The sequence below is a fragment of the Gracilinanus agilis genome, chromosome 1, assembly GCF_016433145.1.
Source record: "Gracilinanus agilis isolate LMUSP501 chromosome 1, AgileGrace, whole genome shotgun sequence".
NCBI lineage: Eukaryota > Metazoa > Chordata > Mammalia > Didelphimorphia > Didelphidae > Gracilinanus > Gracilinanus agilis.
Window position 1 is genome coordinate 375,563,185 of NC_058130.1, and position 24,459 is coordinate 375,587,643.

General features: G+C 35.2%; 1 protein-coding gene across 1 annotated transcript in view; it reads left to right on the forward strand.

The window, feature by feature from the left end:
• Nucleotides 1–24,459, forward strand: part of OXCT1 (3-oxoacid CoA-transferase 1) — a 163,052-nt gene that overhangs the window by 10,964 nt on the left and 127,629 nt on the right. The window contains 4 exon segments of the mRNA XM_044681320.1: nt 987–1,168; nt 7,318–7,453; nt 15,716–15,865; nt 20,121–20,227. Coding sequence (XP_044537255.1) covers nt 987–1,168; nt 7,318–7,453; nt 15,716–15,865; nt 20,121–20,227 — 575 coding nt within the window.

Genomic DNA, 24,459 nt, shown 5'->3' on the forward strand with positions numbered 1-24,459 from the left:
ATTATATAATTATATATATATATCTTGTCAATAGTAGTCTTAATAGTAGGCTAAAAACATTTTATAAGTTATATGCTAGTTTTAGAACTTAAAGAGACTTCTGAGATAAATTTGACTCGATTCCTTCCTTTTAGATATGAGGCATCTTTCTATTTTGGAGAAAAACCATGAAAATTCTTCCACTAGTTCCAGGAAAAAATGACATTTCTCTCTTCTGAATGCTCATAGTATTATGTTCCCCTTTTATAGTATGGCCACAGTCTGCCTTTTATCATAGTTATTTGTATACATGTATTTTCCACCTTTTTTAGAATGAAAACTCCAGGAAGCTGGGTCCCTGTCTTAATTTTTCTGTGTTTCTTACACCTGGCTTGGCATCTTTACTTGTGCATATTAGGTAACTCAATAACTGTTGAATGTCAAACTGTCCTTTTTTTTTTTTTTATACCTATAATCTTATCAGTAAAGGAAACTCCTAACAATACCAATCCACATTTGTTTTGCAGAAAGGGTGCAGAAAGATTAGGTGATTTGCTCTTGGCCACTCCATTAATTGACAAGCTTTTCTTAAGTACTTAACACTTTTCAGACACTGGAGATAAAAAGACAGAGAGTAAACAGTCCCTGTCCTCTGGAAGTTTACCTTAGTGTTGGGAGACACAACTTGAGTTCAGTCTTTCCCAGTCCAAGGCAAGCACTCTATCTGCTACCTATGCTGCCTCTTGTAACTAGTCACAAGGAAGGTAAATACCAAAACAAGATAACAATGTAAAAATTACCCTAAGGAATATTCTGGGTTAAGGGCTAAAAAGATCAGGGCATACTTTGGGAAGTTTCATAGTGATCACCAGTAATGCAGCAGAGATCAAAGCTCTCAATATAGAAGGTTTTTTTTCCCTAGATTTATATGAATTGAAATTGAAACTATAATTCAGTTAGACTTTTTATTTTCAATGTTTTTTTATTTTCCTTTATCATTTAAAAAGTCATTTTAATAAAAATAAATGATGTGTTCCTGTCACCCAAAGAAAACGTTGACTTCCTTATACTGTGCTCGTTCTTTTGGGAATATTATAGGTTTTGGACTCTGTGGAATTCCAGAGAACCTCATAGGAGCTTTATTGAAGACCGGAGTAAAGGGACTAACTGCAGTCAGTAATAATGCAGGGTAAGTGTCTTTAATAATCAGTTTGAAAGTTATCGGTAAATTTTGTTGGATTATAATTTAACAAAATTATGATAAAAATGTAAAAAAAATGAGACCTTTGATAGAAGGAAATCATGATATATCTAGTCTCCAGAAAAAGAGCAGGGGATTCATGTTAGTTGCCTTCATTTCTTTAAAGATTTTGAGAGCCATTGTACACATTTAAAATCATGGCAGACTCTCAAAATAAATAACATCTCACTATTGGTAAGATTTTGCTTTTTAAAAAGAAATTAAAATTTACTGTTAACATTGGGATACATAGATCTCTATTAAATTTTAGATGTAAAGTCTTTGTGTTTTCCTTAATGTGACTGTAGGGTCACAGATTTAGAGCCATGAAGAGGTCATTTAGTTTAACTCCCTCAGAACTTAGAGGAAGTAGGTACTCATAAAGGTTAACTAATTTGTCTAAAATTACACGGTGAATATGTGTTAGAGCCTTGGATTATAAATCCAGTGTACTCTCCACTGTCTTAAGCAATTCATGTCTTTTCTCTCTCTCTCTCTCTCTCTCTCTCTCTCTCTCTCTCTCTCTCTCTCTCTCTCTCTCTGTCTCTCTCTCTCTCTCGCAAATTATATTTTTAATTGCCAGTATATAACAAATTATTTAGTTATTTTGGAATGCATTTTATAGATCTGTTTTTGTTCATTTTATTGTTTTTTGTCATCTGAATGAGGGAATAGAAAATGTATTAAATAAGTTTACAGATTATGCCATTCCAATTTGGGATAGGGATGGGGGAAGGAAAGGAAAAAGTGATAATGGTGCTTATACTTTGGAGTAAAAGATCAGAAATTAAATCAATTTAATTAGTGAAATGATCAGGAATCTTTAGTAAAGCTTAACAAAGAGAAATCAACTTAGGAAGGAAAAAAAAACTACATGTAAAAATGTTGGTAAAGGATTAGTTTTGTTTGCTGAGGAAAAAGTAGGAAAAGACCTTCTTAGGATATAGAGAAGACCAAGACAATGGTGTTGCACAATCCATTACAAGGTAACATAGAACACATAAAAAGTGGGACTTGGTTTTATTATATTCATTTTGTATCCTTTTCTCTGGCTAGCTGTTTTCTTTTATGCATCAAGATAATTCTATTTATGGAGGCAAGAAGAGTATGAGAAGCAGACTGGAGATAATAAAAGCAGAAGGACCTTGGCTTCCAGAGTGTGATCTTTACAAAAGACATCCCATTTTTCTCTTCTACCCTTCTCATTCCTTTGGGAAGCAAAAATTCCCAGGGATTTTTCTGTTTGGGGGTTAGCCATGGGTCCATTTTAATCCCACTTCTTTAGTACTATAATATTGTTTGGTAACATTTGCAGTTGGCTTATGTCTACAATGTTTCTTTTAATTATTTGGAGGCTGGGATATCCTGGGGTTTGCACTCTGCTTTCAACTTAACTAAGTATGGTCAGACTCAGCACCAGTGGGTTGACCAGGTGGAGGGCGAATTCTTTGACCATAGCAATCCATGGAAGCAAAGAAAAATACAAAATGGTTCTTATTCTTGTTTTCTGGAGTATTGATTGCAGAGTAAAAGAAAATGGGGCAGAAAGTGCTAAGAATCACACACATATTTTTAGACTGTTAACAAACATGAACTCCTCTGTTAGGACTGTACAGGTAAGATTATTGTAGTGAACACCCTTTAGCTCACAACAATTGAACTGAAGTTTGAACAGAATTGACAGGTTGAGAGCCCTGACCTCATCGTCAGAAAGACCAGAGTTCAAATTTAGTCTGAGACACTTAACGAGTTCTATGATCCTGATGAAATCACTAAGCCACTGACTGCCTCAATTTCTTCATCTGTAAAATGGACATAATAATAGCATTTTCCTCCACAGTTTTTGAGAGGATAAAATGATATAATATTTGTAAAACGTTCGTGTTATGCATTTAAAAACATTTTGAGAAGGGGTCCATAACCTTTATACTTTGTCAAAGGGGTTCATGCCACAAAGAGGTTAAGAACTCCAGTTTTTGTCACAGTTGTAGTCTACATGGGTAAAGTACACTAATGAAATCTTGGATTTTTCCATGTATTTAAGTACCTAAGAAATGTGTTTTTTGTGCCATCTAGTGGCTAAGTATTTCTTGACTTTTTTTTTAATTGGTTAGGTAGAGGGAAGAAAAGGTGTTTTAGGGGTTTCAAGGAGAAATTGTTCATGAAGTCATTAACATTTGTTTTGTCACTGACATGTTTTGTTAAATTGATGTTGCAGGTAGATTTTGGATGGGGGGCTATGCTTGGGTAAAAATAATGACAAGGCATAAATCCTGTTAACTGTATGCAAATAGAAGAGCAAAAACTATATATCTCATGTAAAACAGAGCAATATAGGTAAAAAACATTTTGAAGAATGAATTAAGGGGCAGTTAGATGGCTCAGTGAATAGAGAACCAGGTACGGAGACAAGAAGTCTTGGATTTAAATTTAACCTCAGATACTTCTTAGTTGTGTGACCTTGGGCAAGTCACTTAACCCCAGTTGTCTAGGTCTTACCCTTCTTCTCTTTGGAACCTATACTTACTATGCATTCTAAGGAAGAAGGTAAGAATTTATTAAAAAAAAAGAATGGATTAAGCCATTGGACAGTATTATGTGCCAGTCAGTATTATTTTCAATTCTGCTCACTGCCATGGCCTAACCTTAGAATTTACCAATCTCTTGGGATTGTTCTGCCTGGAGTTCTTAAACTCTGACATCACTCCTTTTTGGCTTCATTCTCCTAACTTTCCACTTTTATTCCTACCAAGATTCCTTTTGTCTGACATTTGCTACCACCTTAGAATTCCTCACTCCTTTTAATATTATGTTGTTGGAAGTTTGGATGATTTTGCATTTTAGGTTGTGTTTTTTTCCCTTTACTTCAGCTCTTGTACTTTGAAGAAGAAAAGAATTCTAAAACTACTGATTGGTTCCATGATAAATTTATACTATTTCTCAGTGCATCCTCACTGCTGCTGCTTGACAGGGTTTAAAAAAATACTCATCTCCTATTGGCTTCTTATCATTTTGCATAAATTTCCAAACTTTTTTCTTCAAGCCCCAAAACCTATCTCCTCTTTGTCATTTTGTGGCTTCTCTTGCCTTCTTCTTTACCAAGAAGATTAAGGTCATTGGTTGTGTTTCTTTAGCTACCCCTTTCTCCAACTAAAATTTTTGAATAATTTTCTCTTTTTTTTCTTTACATACTTATTTTTCGAATATTTTTGAAAGTTTATTTATTTATTTATTTGCTACATTAAAATTCCCAGGATTTCCTGCACTAGAGAAAAAAGTTTTGTTGATATCTTTTGTCTTTACACTGAAGTAATTTTCCATTCTATCCCAGTTAACCCATTTGGGAAAAAAGAGAAAGATTTAAGTTAAAAGTTTTGCTACAGAAATCTTGCCTGAAGGTCTATATCAGCAGCCCTTCATCTCTTGGCTATAAAGGAGTATGTAGTTATCTCTTGTCTAGGACCTTCTTTGATTTCATTTCCATTACTTGGAGTCAGTCTGCCTTTTAGTGATCTTTTCATTTGTGTACCTTTTTGTTCCCATTTGTTCTTCTTTACAGCATAATAATATTGTTACATTTATATATCTTAGTTTTGGTTTTTCATCAATTGTTCACTAGTAAGCACCTAATTTGATTTTAGTTCTTTACTATGACAGAGTGGCTCCTGAATATTTTATTATCTATTAAACCATTGTTTCTGTTTTTGACTTCCTTGGGATCTGCTCAGTAATGACATGTTTCTATTGATTTTTGGAAAGTTCTCTTGATGTCTTTTGTTTTTATACCTGTTATTTCTAGGGATACCTTACCTCTCTCCCATTAATTATGAAAAAATTATAAATTAATGAAGAATATGTTAATTAATTAAAAATATGAAGGAAAGGGGCTTAGTTGTACCAGTTCTCAAACTGTATAATAAAGTGACAACCATCGAAACAATCTGGTACCAACTAAGAAATAGAGTAGTGGATTAACTATATTCAACACACAGTAGTAAATGACCATAGTAATCTAGTGTTTGATAAAACCAAAGATCCAAGCTTTTGGAGAACTCACTGTTTGACAAAAAGAACTGAGAAAACTAGAAAACAATATAACACAAACTAGGCATAGACCAACACTTCATAGCACACTAATATTCCTTTCCATTTATTTATCATAGTTTGTTTTACCATTTCCCCAGTTGATGATTGTGTACTTTTTTTGAGTTTTTGCTTCCACAAAAAGTGCTACTATAAATAGATTTGGCCATATATAAATGTTATATAAATCTCTTTTTCTCTTTCTTCTTCTTCCTTCTCTCTCCCCATTTTTCTTCTTCTCTCCCCACTGTCTTTCTCCCCCCCACTTCTCCTTCTTTGTCTTTGTTTCTGTCTTTGTCTCTCTCTCTCACTCCCCTCTCTCTTTCTCTTCTTCTTTCTTCTTTCTCCTCTTTCTCATTCTCCTATTTCTCTCTCTCTCCCTCCCTCCCTCCCTCCCTTCCTCTCCCCCTGTCCACTTCTTCTTGCCTAGAAGGGGGTAAAAGAAAGGATCCAGAGATCCCACTACTGCTTAAAGAAGAGGTATCTATTCTTTGGGTATATATCCAGTAGTGGGACCTCTGAGTCTTCACTTCCACTTCATCTTAACTAAAGATATTTTATTCCTTGGCTGTCAGTCATCTTCCCTACTCTTTGCTTCTTCCATATATCCCTTTTCATTAGCTCCTTCCTCTCTACTTGTAGGCTTGCACCTCTCCTTGAATTTTAAAACAAATGAAAAACCAAAAAAATTTCCCTTACCTGCCTCAAATAAGCTTTCTATCCTTCCCTTTCCCTTCATGGTCCAGTGTGAATGAATAACCTGTATTCATTGTTTCCATTTCCTTTCAACCCTTTCACTTCTCAGTCCCTCACTATCAGCCTTGATGGAAACCATGCCCAAAGGATCAGCAGACAATATCATGCCATCCAACATCTCTGAAACCGTCCCAGGACATCACTCCAGCTCTTCTTCTTCCTTGGATGTTGGAGATGAACCTAATCTAGGTTGAGCATGAATGGGGTGATCCCTCAGTCTGGTTTTGGTGGGGAGGAGGAGAAGCCAGCCAGTCAGAAGCTTGGTTTCCAAGCACCTCAACTTTCTTCTTCTCTTTAAACCCATCTTAAGCTCCATTTTCCTAGGACAGAACAAGCTGGGATGGTCAACAAAGTTGGGGACTGTTATGACTAAATATCTAAAATCTTCCTCATAACATACCTATCTGAGAGATAACTTAAGGCTCTAGGACCAAACTGCCAGGTTCCTTGGATGGCCAGTAGAAGGGACAATTCTAGCTTTCTGAATTCCCAATTGTCCCTTTTGAGAAGTTTTCCCCTCCAACTTTGTCCCCTAGCAATGTTGCCCAAATGGCAATATATATATTTCACCATTTGCACTGATGCGCTTTAGTTAAGGACTTATGTTATCAATACTGTAGCACTTGCAAATCACTAAATCCACTTTTTCCCATTCCTATCTTCTTCAATATGTCTGCTGAATTTGATGCTGAACATATTTCTTAAAACTATTTTCCTTTAACTTGCATGAGACTCTCTTCTCTTAGTTTTTATCTTATTTTTGTGATTCCTTCTTCTCTTGCTTTCTTGGATTTCCTGTCTATCTTCTGTACCTGGTCAGGGACCTTTTTCATGACTACTTTTCTTTCATTTTTAATATGATTATATTTTTGCATTTACATTATTATAGTATTGTATGATGTTTCCTGGTTCTATTTTCTTGACTTTTTTTTTTTCCAGTTCGTGTAACGCTTTTAGGGTTTGAATTCCTTGGGTTTACTGTTTCTTATGTTACAATTTCATTATGTTCATATGCCATGACCCTGTATTCTTTGCATTTACACGTGATTCATCCCTTATGGATTTTTAGGCAATATCCTTATGTGAAAATGCTTCCTATTTTTTACTCTTTTGTTCTTTCACCATCTTCATCAAATATAACCTTAGTTGTGTCTTTTTAAAAAATGTCCCTTTTCCTTTGTATTGCTAATAGAAATTCTTGTGATTTACACATAATTTACACATTCATTAGTTTAAAACTGTCTTTCTTCTCCTGATAGTGTTGAAGACTTTGGCTTGGGTCTTTTACTTCAGAGCAGGCAGATAAAACGAATGATTTCCTCTTATGTTGGAGAAAATTCAGAATTTGAAAGACAGTACTTAAATGGTGAATTGGAAGTAGAACTCACACCACAGGTAAGATACTTTCTTTGGGTCATAAATTCCATATCATTTGTAATACTGATTTATTAAAAAATTTGCATTCTCCGTATAATTAAAAACTTTTTTGGGAGGAGAAAATGTCATTTTGCCAGGCTTTAGAAATGTTGCCTAGGGATGATGTACTCTTTTAAATAGTTGTGCATTATTAGCATTTTGTTATCTTATGCTTAAGAAGAGAAACCAGCTAGGCAAAATAGAGAGAGAGCTAACCTTGAAGCCAGAACAATCTAGATTCAAGTCCTGATACATATTGGCTGTGTGTTTTGGGCAAATCACTTAAATTCTCATGTTCTAAGTAACTCAAGTTGTTGAATTGGTGTTGACCATTACTGATAGAGTGCTTTCAGTTGGGAGTTCCTTCTATAAATAAAGTCACAGATCTGGCCCTTTCTCCTGTGCATAAAAAGTACAAACTCAGGGAGATAATATGCCAATTCACAATTTTCTTCACTGTTATTTTGTTTAAAATGTCATGTTTGGTGTCTGTCATATACTAGACACTTTGACAAGCTGTCATAATGTTTAAAGGTTATTTAAAAAGTAATTTTGAAGTTTATTTTTAAAAGACTGATTTTACTGTGTATTTAAACATTTTGCTACTCTTTTCCCACATGATTATCTAATTAATGCAAAGATTTGTCATCCTTTAGAGTAAGTTTTACAGCCTTTAGGTATGAGGACCTTTGTGTTTATTCTTCTTCCAATTTGTCAGTCACTGATCCTTTGGGCTTTCCTCTGGAAACCAAACAGACTAGATTGATCTTTGTTGGATGGAAACAATCTACACAGTCTTTACTGAGTTGGCAGTGACTATGGCAGAAACATTTTTTTTTAACATTAAAAAAAGAAACATAACATTCACATTTTGTCTGGGGATTATATATCTGGGAGAGTAACTATTTTTGCCTGAGGATATACCAGCCTACAAATAGTTGCAGCTGGTCTATTTTATGGTGTTGCCAAATGTGCCAAATGTGCTTTACAAAATATTGTACTACAATCATCACCCTCTGTAGAGCTTTCCTTTCTAACAGCCTTCAACATCCAGCTTCTAATCAGTCCATCAATAAACATTCATTAAGTGCCTGCTTTGTGCCATACATTCTTCTGAGGGTGAGGGACTCAAAGAAAGGGAAGAGATATTACCTGTTCTTGAGAAACTCACAATCTAACTCAGACAACTAAGCCATCAGGCCTTATGCTAGTGGAATTACCTTTGAATAAACTTTATATATTCTCCTCTGTTCTCCCCTTTACAGTGGTGGGTTGTACAAATCCATATTTTTCTCATTCTCTTTGTTACTATTGTTCATTTGTTTCTATTGTGTCTGACTCTTTGTGATCCTTTCTGGGGGTTTCTTGGCAAATATACCGGAGTAGTTGGCTGTTTCTTTCTCTGACTCATTTTACAGATAAAGAAACTGAGGCAAACAAGGTTAAATGGCTTCACACAGCTAGGAAGCGTCTGAGACCAGATTTGAACGTAGGTTTTCATGACTCCAGGTTCAGTACTGTATCCACTGCATCCCCTTTACACTGGTAGGATGCTAATCTATGGTTTTTCTATTTATTCTATGTGGACTGAGACTGAATCTCCATTTTTTGGTCTTGTATCCTATGTGGAATATTGGCATTGACAAATTTTTATACATCTCTGAGAGATATTGAGAGATATCATTTACCCAGGTGATTATGGGTTATGACACTGATATTGTTCAAATAAAGATCCCTGTTGGCTCTGCAGAGCTCTCAGTGGGAGCTGAATGGGTACCTCACGTGGTTTCATGTTCATTCATGGTGGTGAAATTCTCTCCCAGACTGTGCAAGTTACACAGTTTTCCTAATCCCAAGCTTGGGAGATTTTGTTTTTATTGTTCTAATTTGATTTGATCAAAATGAGAATTCCAGGGCAGTGATAGCAAGAACCTGCACACTCTTCAGGGAAGGGAGGAAGAAGGGAAAAAGGAAGGAAGGAGGGAGGGAAAAAAGGAGGAAAGGAAGGAAGAAAAGGAGGAAAAGAAAGAGAGAAGGAAGGAAGGAGAGAGGGAAGGAAGGAAATAGGGAAAGAAGGAAGTAAAGAGGGAAGGGAGAAAACAGGAAAGAAGAAGGGAAGGGAGGAAAAAGGGAAGGGAAGAAGAAAATAGGGAAGGAAGGAATTAAAGAGGGAAGGAAGGAAAGGGGAAGGGAAGGAAGCAGGGAAGGAAGGAAGGAGGGAAACAGGGAAGGAAGGAAAAAGGGAAGCATGTAAGAACTTATTAAGCACCTATTATATGCTAGGATTTATAAATATTATTTTATCTTCACAACCATCCTGGGAACTATGTGCTGTTATTATCTCCGTTTTACAATTGAGGTTGTGATTTACCTGGGACCACAAAGCCAGTAAATATTTGAGGCCAGAGTTGAACTTAGGTTTTCCTGACTCAAGGCCCAGTGTTCTATGGGGAAGAAAAAAAATGCTACCTAGTTAGCCTTGATCAAGTTATTTAACTTTTTTCCTGAGCCTCAGTTTTTTCATCTGCAACAGAAAGGATTGTAGTTCTGAGTTTCTGATTGAAATGCCAATAGTAACTATCAGTTGAAAACAAAGCATTCCAAAGTAAAATATATTGAATAGAAAACTTTGATTCTTCATATTGTTTGGTTAGACCTATTTATTTATATAAAATTGAAGGCAGTGAAGCAGTTTGAGGCAGTGACTAGAGCTGGCTTTGGAGTCAGAAAGAAGTGGGTTTATGTCTTGCCTCTTGACACTCACAGGCTGTTTGACTTTGGGCAAATAATTGAGTCTCTGTCTTGAAGATAAAGAGCAATTGCCTCTAGGTACTTTGAAAGGGAATAGCATTAATGCATTTACAGGTCTGGACCAAAAAAATTTTTTTTAAACCCTGATACATAACATACAATGAATGTCAACAGCTTGAATGCCCGAAGAAGGAGATATTCCCAGTTCCACCTTTAGCTGGTAGATAGAACTGGGGGGAAATCATCTTTGTGGTGATACTTATTTCAGGCATGTGAAAGCCTCTTGGCCACAAACTATCTTCCAAGCTTGGCTGCCTCAGTGCCTGAAATTCCAGCTGGTTACTTGTTACTCTGGGCTAAAGACCTGAAGCCATCTGTTAAATGCAAAATAGATTATTTGAGAGAGCTAATATTCTGACCTGCTCTCAACTCTAAATGTATTCTAGGAAAGGTTCTAATCAGATGGGACAGAAAGTCTTTTAGAAGAGTTCTGGAGTGATTGCTATAGGAGAAATATATTTTGAGGTAAGGAAAGGGGTCAGGGAAGGTTCAGGACACAAGGAACGGATCTAAGAGAATATTCCTGGGTAAAGAGGCCCTTGGAAGATTTAAAAATGAAAAGCTGATTGACAACTGGAAGGTGGCATTGTTGAGAATATTGTTACAGAGTCACAGCAACTCTTAAGCTGGAGCCCATGAGTTTGTATTTTAAAATATTTTTTTGTAGAGTTGGTTTCCTTGCTAATCCTAGGTATTTTATTTTATGCATTTAAAATCATTATTCTCAAGAAGAGCCTCATGGGCTTCACCAGATTCCCAGAAAAGTCCACAGGCCAAAAAAAAGGTAAGGATTCCTAGTATAGATGTTCAATGCCTGAATTTCAAGGCATTTGACTGTCTCCCATGATATCTTTGTAGTATAGCTGGATGGAGATAGTTGAATGACCTGAGCCCCAAAACTGTCATTAATATATCTGTGCACTTATGAAGGGAGGTCTCTACTAGAGTGCATCAGAGATTTTTACTCTTTATTATTTCCTATTTTACTAATTACTTAGATATAGACAAATGTTTACTTCTCACCTGTTTTGCATGAAGAGACCTCCAAAAAGATCTCAAATAGGCTACAATGATGGACTAATTAAAATGAGATAATATTTGTAAAGTGCTTTACAAACCTTAAAACATAATAACAGAAGCTATTGTTATTTGTAGATAGATATCAAGTCTTAGGCTTGGCTTTAAAAAAATCAGTTACCTAGGTACAGGATGCTAAAAAGTCAGTGCAGTCGTATTGCCCCAAGACTTCTGGGACTCTGTATAAGCTGTGCCCGTTTGATTGGACAACAGTTTGTGTGTGTGTGGGTAAGATCTGGGATTTTTAGTGGGGTGTGTAGTATACAGAATTGGGGTGATATAGTTTTTTTCTAGCTTTGGCTGAGTTCCAAAAGCTGTTAGGGGTTTGGAATCTTGAGGAAAGGCAGTTGGCTGGATCTTCCGTGGAGGGAAGTTGTGAATCAGCTGAGCTGCTTTGATTACCTAGCTTTAATATTGAAATTTAGCCTAGCTTTGATATATTTACTTAAGAAATTATTATTTTAGATAAACCCTTTATATCTTCCTTTCCTAATACCATCCCTGCCTTCCCTCCCTTACCTTATATGTCTGTGGAATTAATAAGGAGACTAATTAGAGAGGAGTTAAATCTGTGAAGAGTTACCTAATTGACAGCATTAGTTATAGTTAGTCATCATTTATTCCCTTTAGATAGCAATAGCACTTAGTAAAGCTGAGTTTAAAGGCAGGTCCTTACTCAGACTCCATCTTTGCTTCCCTTCCCCACCTGGGTTCCTGAGACAACTGATAGGGCTTTCCTTTGATCCACCTTCCTAACAAACATCCTTCAAACAAAATAAACCCTTTTGTGTTTCAACAGCCCTATTAGTGTAATTTGTCTGTTAGTTATCAAGAGGGAAGAAGAGGGAAAGAGACAACATACTCTGGGCTTAGAGGGAAGCTGGGGCATCCATCCTGAAGGAAGGTGTTACTTCAAAACAGTTCCCTTCCTGTGAAATTAACTAAAGCCTGTTTGTTAATTTCAGTCTAGTCTATTTCCCTCAGCTTGTGTTTGAGTCTAAGTCCCAGTCTGTAAGCCTGCTGTGTTTGTCTGTTTAGTTTAATTTCTCTTCTCCCTGAAAATCTCTGTTTCCCTTCTGTGTTATACTCCTGACTTCAGTCCTATTATACCCTGAATCTCCTTCAATCCCAGCCTACTTGTAACCGAGATTACTCACATAGCAAGTCTCCAACATCCTCCTTTCAATTCCCTTATATCATACACCTTTTCCCAGATTTCCTCAAAACAGGTGAAAGCTCAACATGAATCAGCAATGTGACATGGCAGACAAAAGAAGCTAGTATGATCTTAAGTGACATTAAGAAAACTAGCACATCCCCCAACAAGAGAGGTATCAACCTGTTGTTCCCTGCTTTGATCACAACACATTGAGAATGTCATGCTTAGCCTTGGGGTATCCCCTGTTAGAAAGAATGTGATAAACCAGAGCAGGATGGCAAAGGAACAGGGGCCAGGCCAGAGAGAGGAAGAGGGAGGGATGGAGGGAGGGAGGGAGAGAGAGACAGAAACAGAGACAGAGACACTGAGAGACTGAAGGAACTGAGGGACATTGAATTTGAAGACAATGGGAATGTGATAGATTGTGTATGTGTGTATTTAAGAAATTAGTGCTTCCAACATATTATATGTCTACTATATTCCTGTAGGGAGGTCTTTACTAGAGTAAGTTACATATACATATATATGTATATAACTTATATATATATACATATATATACATATACATACAGCATACATTATAGATACATATACACTTATATAATGTATATATAGACACACATGTATATAAAATCTCAACTTATTTAATATCAAATAGATAATAGATTTGCTAAAATATATAAATTATTTTAAATTTAAATTAAATATACTTATATATCTCTTATTTAATATAATATATAATCTATTATATATCACTTTAATATATAAATATAGAATCATAATATATTAAATTCAATATAATATAAATTTAATGTAAGCAATGCTATATTAAATATCTAATAGCATTCTATATGATTGAATGTGTTAAATATATATGTGTATATACTATTATATTTTACAATGTATAATGTTTATATAGTTTATATGTCATGTAATATATGTACATGTGGAATATATTATTTAATGCATTAAATCTATTATTTAAATATTATTAGTAATATTATTAATTCAACAACACATTAATATGCCAATAATTATATTAGATAAATATTAATGTGTTGAATTTATTATTAAATATATTAATAGTAAATATATTGTTATACATAGAAATATTTTAATATAGTTACTATATTAAATTAAAACAATCTATGTATATATGCAATTGTGTTACTATATTATATTCATCATCATTTATTTATTAATAATTGATTATATTAATTGTACATTGTATATTGTGTGTGTGTGTATATATATATATTGTGTGTGTGTCTCTATATGGCAGCTAGGTGATTCTGTAGATGGAGTCTGGGCCTGGAGTCAGACCCTAGTTCAAATATAGCCTCAAACTATAGCTGTGTGATCCTGGGCAAGCCACTTAACCTTTGTTTGTCTTAATCCATTGGAGAGGGAAATGGCAAACCCCTCCAGTAAACCCCAAGGACATTACTGGTGTGCCATAGTCTACAAGGTCACAAAGAGCTGGTTGGACACTACTGAACAACAAGGAAGAAAGATTAGACTTGCTTTTCTTGGCCCAAGTGGGCAAAACTAGGGCTGTGGGTGGATGTTGCAGAAAAACAAATTTCAGTTTAACATAAAGAAAATTCCTCCTTAACTAGAGCTGCCCCCAAAGTAACATCACCAAATAGTGGATTCCTCCTCTCCATACCTGGGTCTGTAACCAGCAACTATTTAGATGAGTTTGCCTGGGGCCATTCCTAAGCCTAAAAGACTGAAACAAAGGCCTTTTCTTGAATGGGTTCTGCTGGCTGAATTAGGATGCTGGACCTTAATTCAAATACAGCCACAACACTTAACTGTTTGCCTCTGGCAAGTCATTTTACATCTGTCTGCTTCTGATTTCTAATCTTTAAAATAGGATGATAATAATAATAATACCTATTTTCCAAGCTTGGATAAAATGAAATAATATTTGTAAACCATTTTTAAAAAACCTTCAAGTGCTATATAGTTCATTGTTATGGTCCCTGTTGCTGCTGCTACTGCTACTACTATTACTCCTATCCCAATTCAGTAGACTGAATTCACACCAATTCTTTTATTTTAATTCATTCACAATCATACAGTATCAAAGCATCCATTATTTTCAGTTATATATTTTATATGTAAAGTGCTTTCTACCAGTGATTAAGATATATGCCATATATAGAAAATTGTAACTTTAGGGGAAAAAAGATACTACTTTTCTCTAAAATTTCTAGTACGGAACAAATGCATAGAACAACCATTTAAAGTACATATTTTAAATGAAATTTAGTTGTTTAGATAGTTCATATTGTTGGCTTATTGTTTTAAATATATATTACCGTATTATATATATTACTATATTATCTACTTATAAATAGTAATATATATTAAAAGAGTAAGCCAACTACATATATACGCATGTATATATGTATATAGACATATAATAGGTGGTTCAGTGGATTGAGAGCTAGACCTGGAAACAGGAAGTTCTGGATTCAAATTTAGCCTTAGACACTTCCTAGCCATGTGCCCCTGAGCTAGTCATTTAACCCCCATTGCCTAGCCTTACCACTCCTCTGCCTTGAAACCAATAGTTTCAATTCTATGATAGAAGGTAAGGGATATGTGTGTATATATATACACACACATATACACACATGTATATACATGCACACACACAATAAAGACATACTTTAAATGAAAATTGTTTTGATATTTGATATTGTTGGCTCAATGTTTTAGAAATCACAATTTATACCATGTCTACAGAGCACAGAATGAAAGCGTTTTGCTAATTATCTAGTTAATATTTTCAATATGAGAGAAATGAATTGGAGAGTTCAGACCTAAAGTATATTTTTTTAGAAAGCTAAATGTGGATTTGTGTTATATGTTAGTAGAAAAACTGGAAGCATGAAAGCAGAAATTCCAAATATGAAAATTAACAAGAACACTAAGATAGATATTGAGTTTGGATTTAGAATAGGGAAATTATTAGTAATGGAACAGCAATTTTTTTTCTTTTCTAATTGCTGTACATTCAAAGCATGTAAAACACTAATGAAAGAAGTTGTTTTAACATTTTTATGTTAGTACGGTCAGGGAAGACAAGGTCTGGGTGTATTTGTATTTCTGTATGTCGGGAAATCTACAGAAGGGTGCTTCGTAAAGAATGCTTAATGCCTTACAATGGACCTTTCCTACAGGGAACTCTTGCAGAACGGATTCGTGCAGGGGGGGCTGGAGTTCCAGCCTTTTTCACCAGTACAGGGTATGGAACATTGGTGCAAGAAGGAGGAGCACCCATCAAGTATAACAAAGATGGCAGCATTGCAATTGCCAGCAAACCAAGAGAGGTGAGAAGAACTTCAGATCAAAACCTATAGATGATTCCATTTACCTTAGAAATATCTTGTGTTGTTATGTAAGTAAAAGAGCTGTAACATTACATGTGATTTAACTGTTTACATACCATGTTCTCATTATTAAGGCTATTAGAAGTAGTATACATAGAGAGCAAGGGTGAGAGTTGAATATGATAAAATATCTAAAAAAAAGAAAATTAAGGAATGAGAAAGGAATATATTGGGAGAAGGGGGAAGAAATTAAGGGAGTAATAGAATGGGGTAAATTATCTTACATAAAATAGGCATGAAAGAGCATTTACATTAGAGGGGAAGATGGGGGAAATGGGAAGTGGAGCTTGTGAACCTTCCTTTCATTGGAATTTGCTCAAAGAGGGAAGAACATACATAAGCAATTGATATAGAAATATGTTTTACCCTACAGGAGAGAAGGAAGGGAAGGCATTGTGGGGAGATGATAGGAAATAGGGCAAATTGAGGGATGTGGTGATCAGAAGCTTAACACTTTTGAGAATGGACAGAACAGAAAGAGAGAGAAAAGAACAAATCGGGGAAGAAATAGATGGAGATTAAAACATAGTAATAATCATAATGATGAAAAAAAGCTTTACAAGAAGTCTCTCTAATAAAGACCTTATTTCTCAAATACATAGAGAAATGAGTCAAATTGAATAAGAATACAAGGGATATGAATTGGTAGTTCTCAAAGCTCTTTATAATCATGTGAGAAAATGCTCTAAATCACTGTTAATTAGAAAAACACACATTGAAAAAACTCTGAGATACCATCCCACACCCATCAGATTGGTTATTATGACAGAAAAGGAAAATGTATTGTTGAGGGAGTTGTAAACTATGCTCAAAGGGCTATAAAACAGTATATATCCTTTGGCCCAACAAATGATTACTAGGTTTATATCTCAAAGAGATAAAAAGCAAAAAGGGAAGGACCTATATGAACAAAAATACTTATAGCTCTTTTTGTGGAGGCAAAGAATTGGAAAGCAAGGGGATGTCCATCAATCGGGGAACAGTTGAATAAGTTATAGTATATGATTGGATTGGAATGTTTCTGTGCTATAAGAAAGGACAAGCAGGAGGAGCTTAGAAAAATTTGGAAAGATTTGCATGAAGCAGAGTGAAGTAAGAAGAACCAGAAGAACACTACACAGTGACAGGAATATTGTATGATGTACAACTGCATGATGTATAACTTAGTTATTTCCAGCAATACAGTGATCCAAGACAGTCCCAAAAGGACACATGATAAAAAAAATGCCATGTGCTTCCAGAGAAAGAGCTGATTGAGTCTGAATCCAGACTTAAGAAAACTTTTTCACTTTCTTAATTTTTTTCTTGTTCATTTCCTTCCACAAAAGGATTAATATAGAAAAGATGTTTTACTTGATTGCACATGTAAAATCTCTGTCAGTTTGCTTGCCATCTCATTATGGAGGGTGGGGGGAGAAGGAAGTTGGAAGAGAATTTGAGACTGAAAATTCTTTTTAAAATATTGGAAACTGTACATGTAATTAGGGAAAATTAAATTTAAAAAACTAAAAAAACACATGATTTGTAAGTATAAGAAACAAAGCATGTATATATTAGGTGGAGAGTGAATGATTTATTATAAATTTGGTAGAATTTCTAGCTAATTCCCATTATCAAATGTTAGTTTGTATAGTTTAATACATTTCTCTACTAATGGCTCACACATGTGTGTGTGTGTATGTGCACGTGCATATTTGTGTATAATGCTTTCTAAACCTTAATGTACCAAGAGAGCATGTGGAATGATGGTACAAGCACACGGTGATGGGAACATCTGGATTCAAATCTCACTTCAGACATTTACTTGCCTTGTGACCCTGGGCAAGTAATTCACTCTGTTTGCCACAAGTTCCTCAACTGTAAGATGGGGATTCTTTAAAAAAATTTTCATCTTTTTTTTCTTTCATCTATTTCTATCATTTATTTCATCTATTTTTTATTTTTATATTACTTATTTGATCTTTTTTTTATTTTAATGACAAATTTCCACATAAGTTTTCCAAAGTTATGTGATTCGTGTATTATCCTGTAAAACATATTTCCTTATTATTCATTTTTGTAACTGAATAATCTTATAAAACCAAAACCCCAAATCATATACCCAAATAAACAAGTAATAAATCACATGTTTTCCATCTGCATTTATACTCCAACAGTTGTTTCTCTCGGGGTGGGTAGTATTTTTTTCATAAGTCCCACAGAATTATCCTGGATCATTGTTAAAATGGGAATTCTGATAGTGTCTAACCCAAAAGGTTCGTGGGGAGGATTCAGTGAGATATAATTGTAAGGCATTTAGCCTGGTGCTTGGTACCAACTAAACACTTTCTTTATTAATGCTGATTTCCTTCTCCTTCCCCCTCATTTATAAGTGAAGAGAGTTAGATTCAGCTTCTAGCATACCTTCTGACTATAAATCTATGATCCTATGAGCATTTAAGAAAAATATTCCATTTTTAAAAATATTTGAGATAAATGGGCTTATTTGTTCAAATCTGCCTTAAGAGTCTCCATTTCTGATGCCTTTCCCTGTCCTTAAGTTTTTGAGAAATATGTAGAGAGAAAATGAATGTTCTGTGATTTACAGGTTCAGATTTAACCCTATCTCCTCTACCTTCTTCATCCAAATTTCCTTTCCTTCTATTTCTCCTTTCTCTCTGCTGCTCATGAGAATTTCTATTCTCTGTATTTTGCGTGATAATATATGCACAATCCATACTGAATTGCTTGTCAACTCTGGGAGGAGGGAAGGAAGAAAGGAGGGATATAACATGAAGCAGATGATTTTGGAAAATGTGGAAATTTGTTATTAAAATAAGATAAAGATAAAACTAAGAAATATAGATATCTATTAAAATATAGATTAAAAACTAAAAATGAAAATTAAGAATTTTTATTCTGTTCCTCAAAAGTAGGGAGATTGAAAAGAGAGACCTGGCCCATGTAGGTGATCCTTACTTACCCCCTTACCCTCAAAAAGGGCCACCCCTCTCCTGCCCCCTCAAGCTTGGTTCCCTTTCAGGTTCTTCCCCTCAGTCCTACCTGATGAAGCAGTAGCAGTTGCAAAATGGGTTGGGATCAAGAGAGTGAATTGTGCAGAGCAGTTTGGGATCTGGAAAGTCTGTTTTTTTTTTTTTTTTTTTTGGGAAATGAGAAGAGCAGGATCGAGTAGAGGACCAGAGACTTGCTCCATGTATATTACATCCAGGGAACACAACATCATGGATGTCTCAAAAGTGACTCTTGTTTCTTACTTTCATTTTCTTTCTCCCCATAGTTGTCAAGAGATATTTTTCTCCTCCCTCCCCAAACTCCCAGCAACAGGATTCAAAACCCACCCTGTAGGAAATTTTATTTATTAAACATCTGCCTGATACTGAGGATACAAGGAAAGCTGGAAGATAAATCCTGATTAGCCCAGAAACCTAAATCACCTTTTGTAACATTGTTTCGTTAAGAAAATATTTCACATGGAATTTTGGTAAGAGCACTGGATTAGGGACAGCCAGGTAGCGGGGCTTAGTGGATAGAGAGATCAAGAGTGGAATCAGGAGGACCTAGGTTCAAATGTAGTCTCACATATTTCCTAACAGTGTGACCCTGGGCAAGTTTCTTAATCTGAGGTCATATTTGAACCCAGGACCCCCTGTCTCCAGTGCTAGCTCTCAATCCATGGAGCCACCCAGTTGCCCCTTACCTATATACCTCACTTTGACACTTTTCAAGAACCTCTTGTGTTCCAAATATTCCAGGGCACTATGAAATTTATTATTTTTGCATATACAAAGTAGTTTTCTTCTGTTCTGCTTAGGATAATTTTTAGCAGAAAAAAAGACTCTTTATGAATCTAAACTGAGGAGAAAACTAAATTGGTCCTGAATTTTGCTCTCAAAATATCTCCTGAACTCTGTCCACTAGGTGGTACAGTTGGAATAAGAATAGAGCCCTGCATGGAAAACTGTTTTACTTCTTTAAGTGATAAAGCACAAAGATGGAGCCAGGGAGTTCAAGGCACAAAACTGTATTCGGTTTTCATATCTCTGAGCTGCTCCATGAAAACCAGAAAAAGGTATATGTCACTAAACACGCTTTTAAACTAAATTTCCTTAAAAATAAATAGCAGAAAATGATTAGATGTTACATAGGGATTAGGGCAAACAGTATGACCAGCATACATGTATTTTATTCCTTGCAGGTGAGGGAGTTTGATGGCCAACATTATATCATGGAGAGAGCCATTACAGGTGATTTTGCCCTGGTAAAAGCCTGGAAAGCAGATCGTTCAGGAAACGTCATTTTCAGGTAGTATACATGAATAGTGGTGATGGTGATGATGATAATACTACTATATTTTAAAAAATTGTTATTTATTTTTTTCTAAAGTTATATGATTCATGTTGTCTCCCTCCCTTCTTCCTTCCTCCCTCCCAGAACTGACAAGCAATTCAATCTTGATTGTACATGTATTATCATGTAAAACATATTTCCATGTAAAACTAGATTTTAGAAGAGATTTCCATCACCTACATTTTGATTATAAATCAAATGTAAATATTTTACTAAATGTATTTTTAAAAGTTATCCAGTTGTCATTTTGTGGGGGCATAGTTCAAGTTTTAAAAATATTTTAGTTTTTAACTTGAGACACTAAGTGGCCCAGTGGATATAAAACTGGGTTTAAAATCAAGAAGACTTATCTTTCTGAATTCAAATCTAGCCTCAGACATTTACTAGCTGTGTAACTCTGTATAAGCCACTTAACTCAGTTTCCTCATCTGTAAAACAAGCTGGAGAAGGAAAAACCAGTCCATTATTTCTGCCAAATGAGATCACAAAGAATAAGATATGACTGAAAATATCTGAACAAGAACAATAATAAATTATTAACTAGGTTCTTATAGAGAGTCAGCATGGCATAGTAAGTAGAGAACTGGTCTCAGAGTTGGGGAGATCTGTATTTGAGTTGTGCTTCTGACATATCCCAACTGTGTGACTCTGTGGGTAATTTTATCTCTCAGGGCTTTCTGGAAAGCTCTCTGAGGAGTTACAGAGAAGATGCCAGCCAGCAATGGCAGGAGTTTCCTCATCTGGAGATTCCCTGTGCTAATCAAATCATAAGTTTAACTTATATCCCTATGCCCCGATATTTTTAATATATAAAATAATATTGTACTACTTGACCTGCAATAAAACCAAATAAAATTACTTTCTCTTCTCAAATTGTATTGAATTCTTCCAGAATCTATGATTTCATCTGTTTGCATCCTTTTTTGTGGATGTGGATCACTAGCTTTTCCTGCTTTAGTGTATCATCATCATGTATTGCTGTGGCTTCCAAACTGATGACTCTGTGGCCAGCCTGGTGATGAATCTCACCAAACTCATCCATTGCAGCCCTTGGGTGAAGACCTTAGAATTCTCCAAAGGATCAAAGACCTTTAAATCAAATTCATCCTTCAGTAGAAGTTACCACCAAAACATACCTGGGAAAATGGTCATTTAGCCTTCATTCAGAGACCCTATTTGAGTCAGTCCATTCCACTCTGTTGTGGTGATGGTTCAGCCATTCCAGTCTTGTACTACTCTTTGTGACTCTTTTGGGGTTTTCTTGGCAGAGATAACTGGCCATTTCCTTCTCTAGCTCATTTTATAGATGAAGAAAGTGACTTGGCCAGTCTTATAGCTACTAAATGTCTGAGGTTGGATTTGAATTCATATCTTCCCGACTCCAGTCGTGGTGCTCTATCTACCACTTAATTGCCATTATATAAAACTTCCATATTATAAAATTACAATTTTATAAAATTTATACAATTTATATAATTTAGAATTAATTTTATAAATTTATAATATAAAATTATTACATATAGTATATGGCATTACATGTGAATTATATGTATATAAAATATATAATACAAATTTATAAAATTTAAAAAAATAAAAATTCCATTTTATAAAACTCTAATAGGAATTATTGCCCTACATGGAACTCAAGTTATTCCTAGTTCTGCCTTCTGGGCTCAAGCAGAAGAATGGTAATCCTTCCGTGGGACTGTTCTCCAAATACTAGAACACAGTTACAGTGGCCATTCCCTTCTCACCTAGTTTTCTCTTCTGTCAGCTAGATATTCCTAGCTCCTTCCTCTGATCTTTGTATCACATGGTTTCTAGTTCCTTCAAAATCCTGGTCACTCTTGTTTTGATGCTCTCTAGCTGAAAAATATCCTTTCTAAAATTTAGTTCTTAGAAACTAGACATAATACTCCAATATATTTAGACTTATCAGGAACTGTTATCTTTTTTTCTGGACTATCTTAATGCATTCTAATACTGAATTAGATTTTGTTTCATAAAAAACTGTAGCCTTTTCATATGAGTACTGTTGTCTAAACATGCCTCTCCACTCTCTTCTAGTTATATAGCTGATTTTTTTTAAACCTGAGTGTAGGATTTTACATTTTCTCTGTTACATTTCATCTTCTTTGATTTCATTGCTTATTTTAATTCATTGAGATCTTTTTGGATCATGATTATGGAATCCAAGGTCCCAGCTTTGTGTCATGGGCAGATTTGATAAACATTCAATCTATGACTTTAGGTCATTGATATAATACTATTTTACAGTAGAGGGCCAGATCCCTGGTACACTCAAATCTACTTCCAAGTTGACACTTAGAGGGTAATGAATATTTTGTGGTTCTAGTCACTCAGCCCATTTCCAGTCCAAGTAATTGTTAATTGTTTTCTATCTCCTATATCCAGAAGGAAAGCATGAGAGACTATCAATTGCTTTGCTAGTTATCCTGTGTCTCCAGTAGTCTGATCTGACAGGCTAGGAACCCTTTCAAAAGAGGAAATCAAATTAGTCTGGTGTAATTCATTTTTGATGAAGCAATACCAATTTTTAGGGATCACCTCTCTTCTTTTTTAATTGCTTGCCAACTCTCTTCTATCATACAGTCTAAAATTTTACCAGAATATTAGAGTCAAGCTCAATGACTAATTGTTTATGAACTCAATTTTTTCTTTTTCTTTTTTTGAAAATCAGAATCACTGTCCTTTGAGAACTCTACTCTTTGGCTACAGATCTTCTTTTAACATTTTGACATATCTGATTTTTTCAATTTGAATATTGTTTTCCAGTGTACAAATTACACACCCTATCCACTCGTCCTTATTTGGTGTCTATTTAATCTGATATTTTTTTTCAACCTGCCCTATCAGTTCATTGTCCTTGAGCAGGACAAACAGTTGCCCAGATGTTGCTACATGGCCAACCCTCCTTTTCCATTCATAAATCCATCAGATAATATTTTTGATAATGCTTTTTTTTAAAAACTCAATTAATTGCTGGTGACATGCTGAAGCCTAATATCCTATTTATATTGTCCAGTCTAACACTATTTTAGGAAAAAAAAACCCAGCTGTCCAGTCTTCTTTTCTAGCTCCTTCCTCTGATCATTGTATCACATGGTTTTCAGTTCCTTCAAAAACCTGGTCACTCTTGTTTGGATGCTCTTTGGTCAAAAAATATCCTTTTTAAAATATAGAAGTTTCTTTGCCAGACATTTAAGTGTCTGTACTAGAGACCATGACCTGGATGAACTTTCATCCTGCTTGTTCTCACCCTTCCCTTCCCTTCTCATTGGTTACCGCCTTGATAGGGTCACATTTTCATTTATTGCTTGTTCCTCTCTACCTCTTTCCAGAGCCTCCTCACTGAGGCTTTGCATACATCACTCTTTCCTCTTTCTGTGAACCATAAGATCATCTCTACAATTGTTCCTGGATAGAATGTGTCAGTTTTTGTGTATTAAAATGTATTCTCCCTGGCCACTGTTTCCCTAGTTTGAGGCATCCCCTATTAGCATGTAGGCATTTGGGGAGACAGGGACTTCTTGTATTTTATATCCCAATTGCTTGGTGTTTGTAAACAGATTCCTCTACATAATGGAAGAGGGAGTAAGATCATAGATTTAGCACAAAGAAGCTAAGGGATTTGCCTAGTTATATGGAAAATAAATGGTAGTACCAGAATTTCCTAGATTAGAGCTATTTCACCTTTTTTTTGTTGTCATGATTCCTTTGGCACTCTGGTGAAGCCTTCTTAGAATTATGTTGCATAAAATAAAATAGGAAATTTTGCAAAGAAACCAATTGTACTGGAATAGAGTTATAAAAATATGTATTTTTTAAAAATCCACAGACCCTAGGCTTAGAACCCTGGTTGATGGTGAGGTTCTCCCTATGCTTTTGATTATAAATGATATTATGCTTGTTACAGCTAGCCCTGGACCACTCCAGAGCTTCTTAGAAGGGATCTATAGTCAATAAAAAAGACTTTGGCTTAACTATCCACACTGAGTAAACAAAACGAAGAAGAATGCCGCTTGCCTCTATTATACTCCTCAGTTGGATGGACATTCCATATAACTGTTTCATTCCTGCATATAGCTTGGACATTGCAGATGTACAATGAACGGGATCTGAATTTGAAGAGGAGGAAGGCAGTAGGCTTGATTACCACTGGAAAA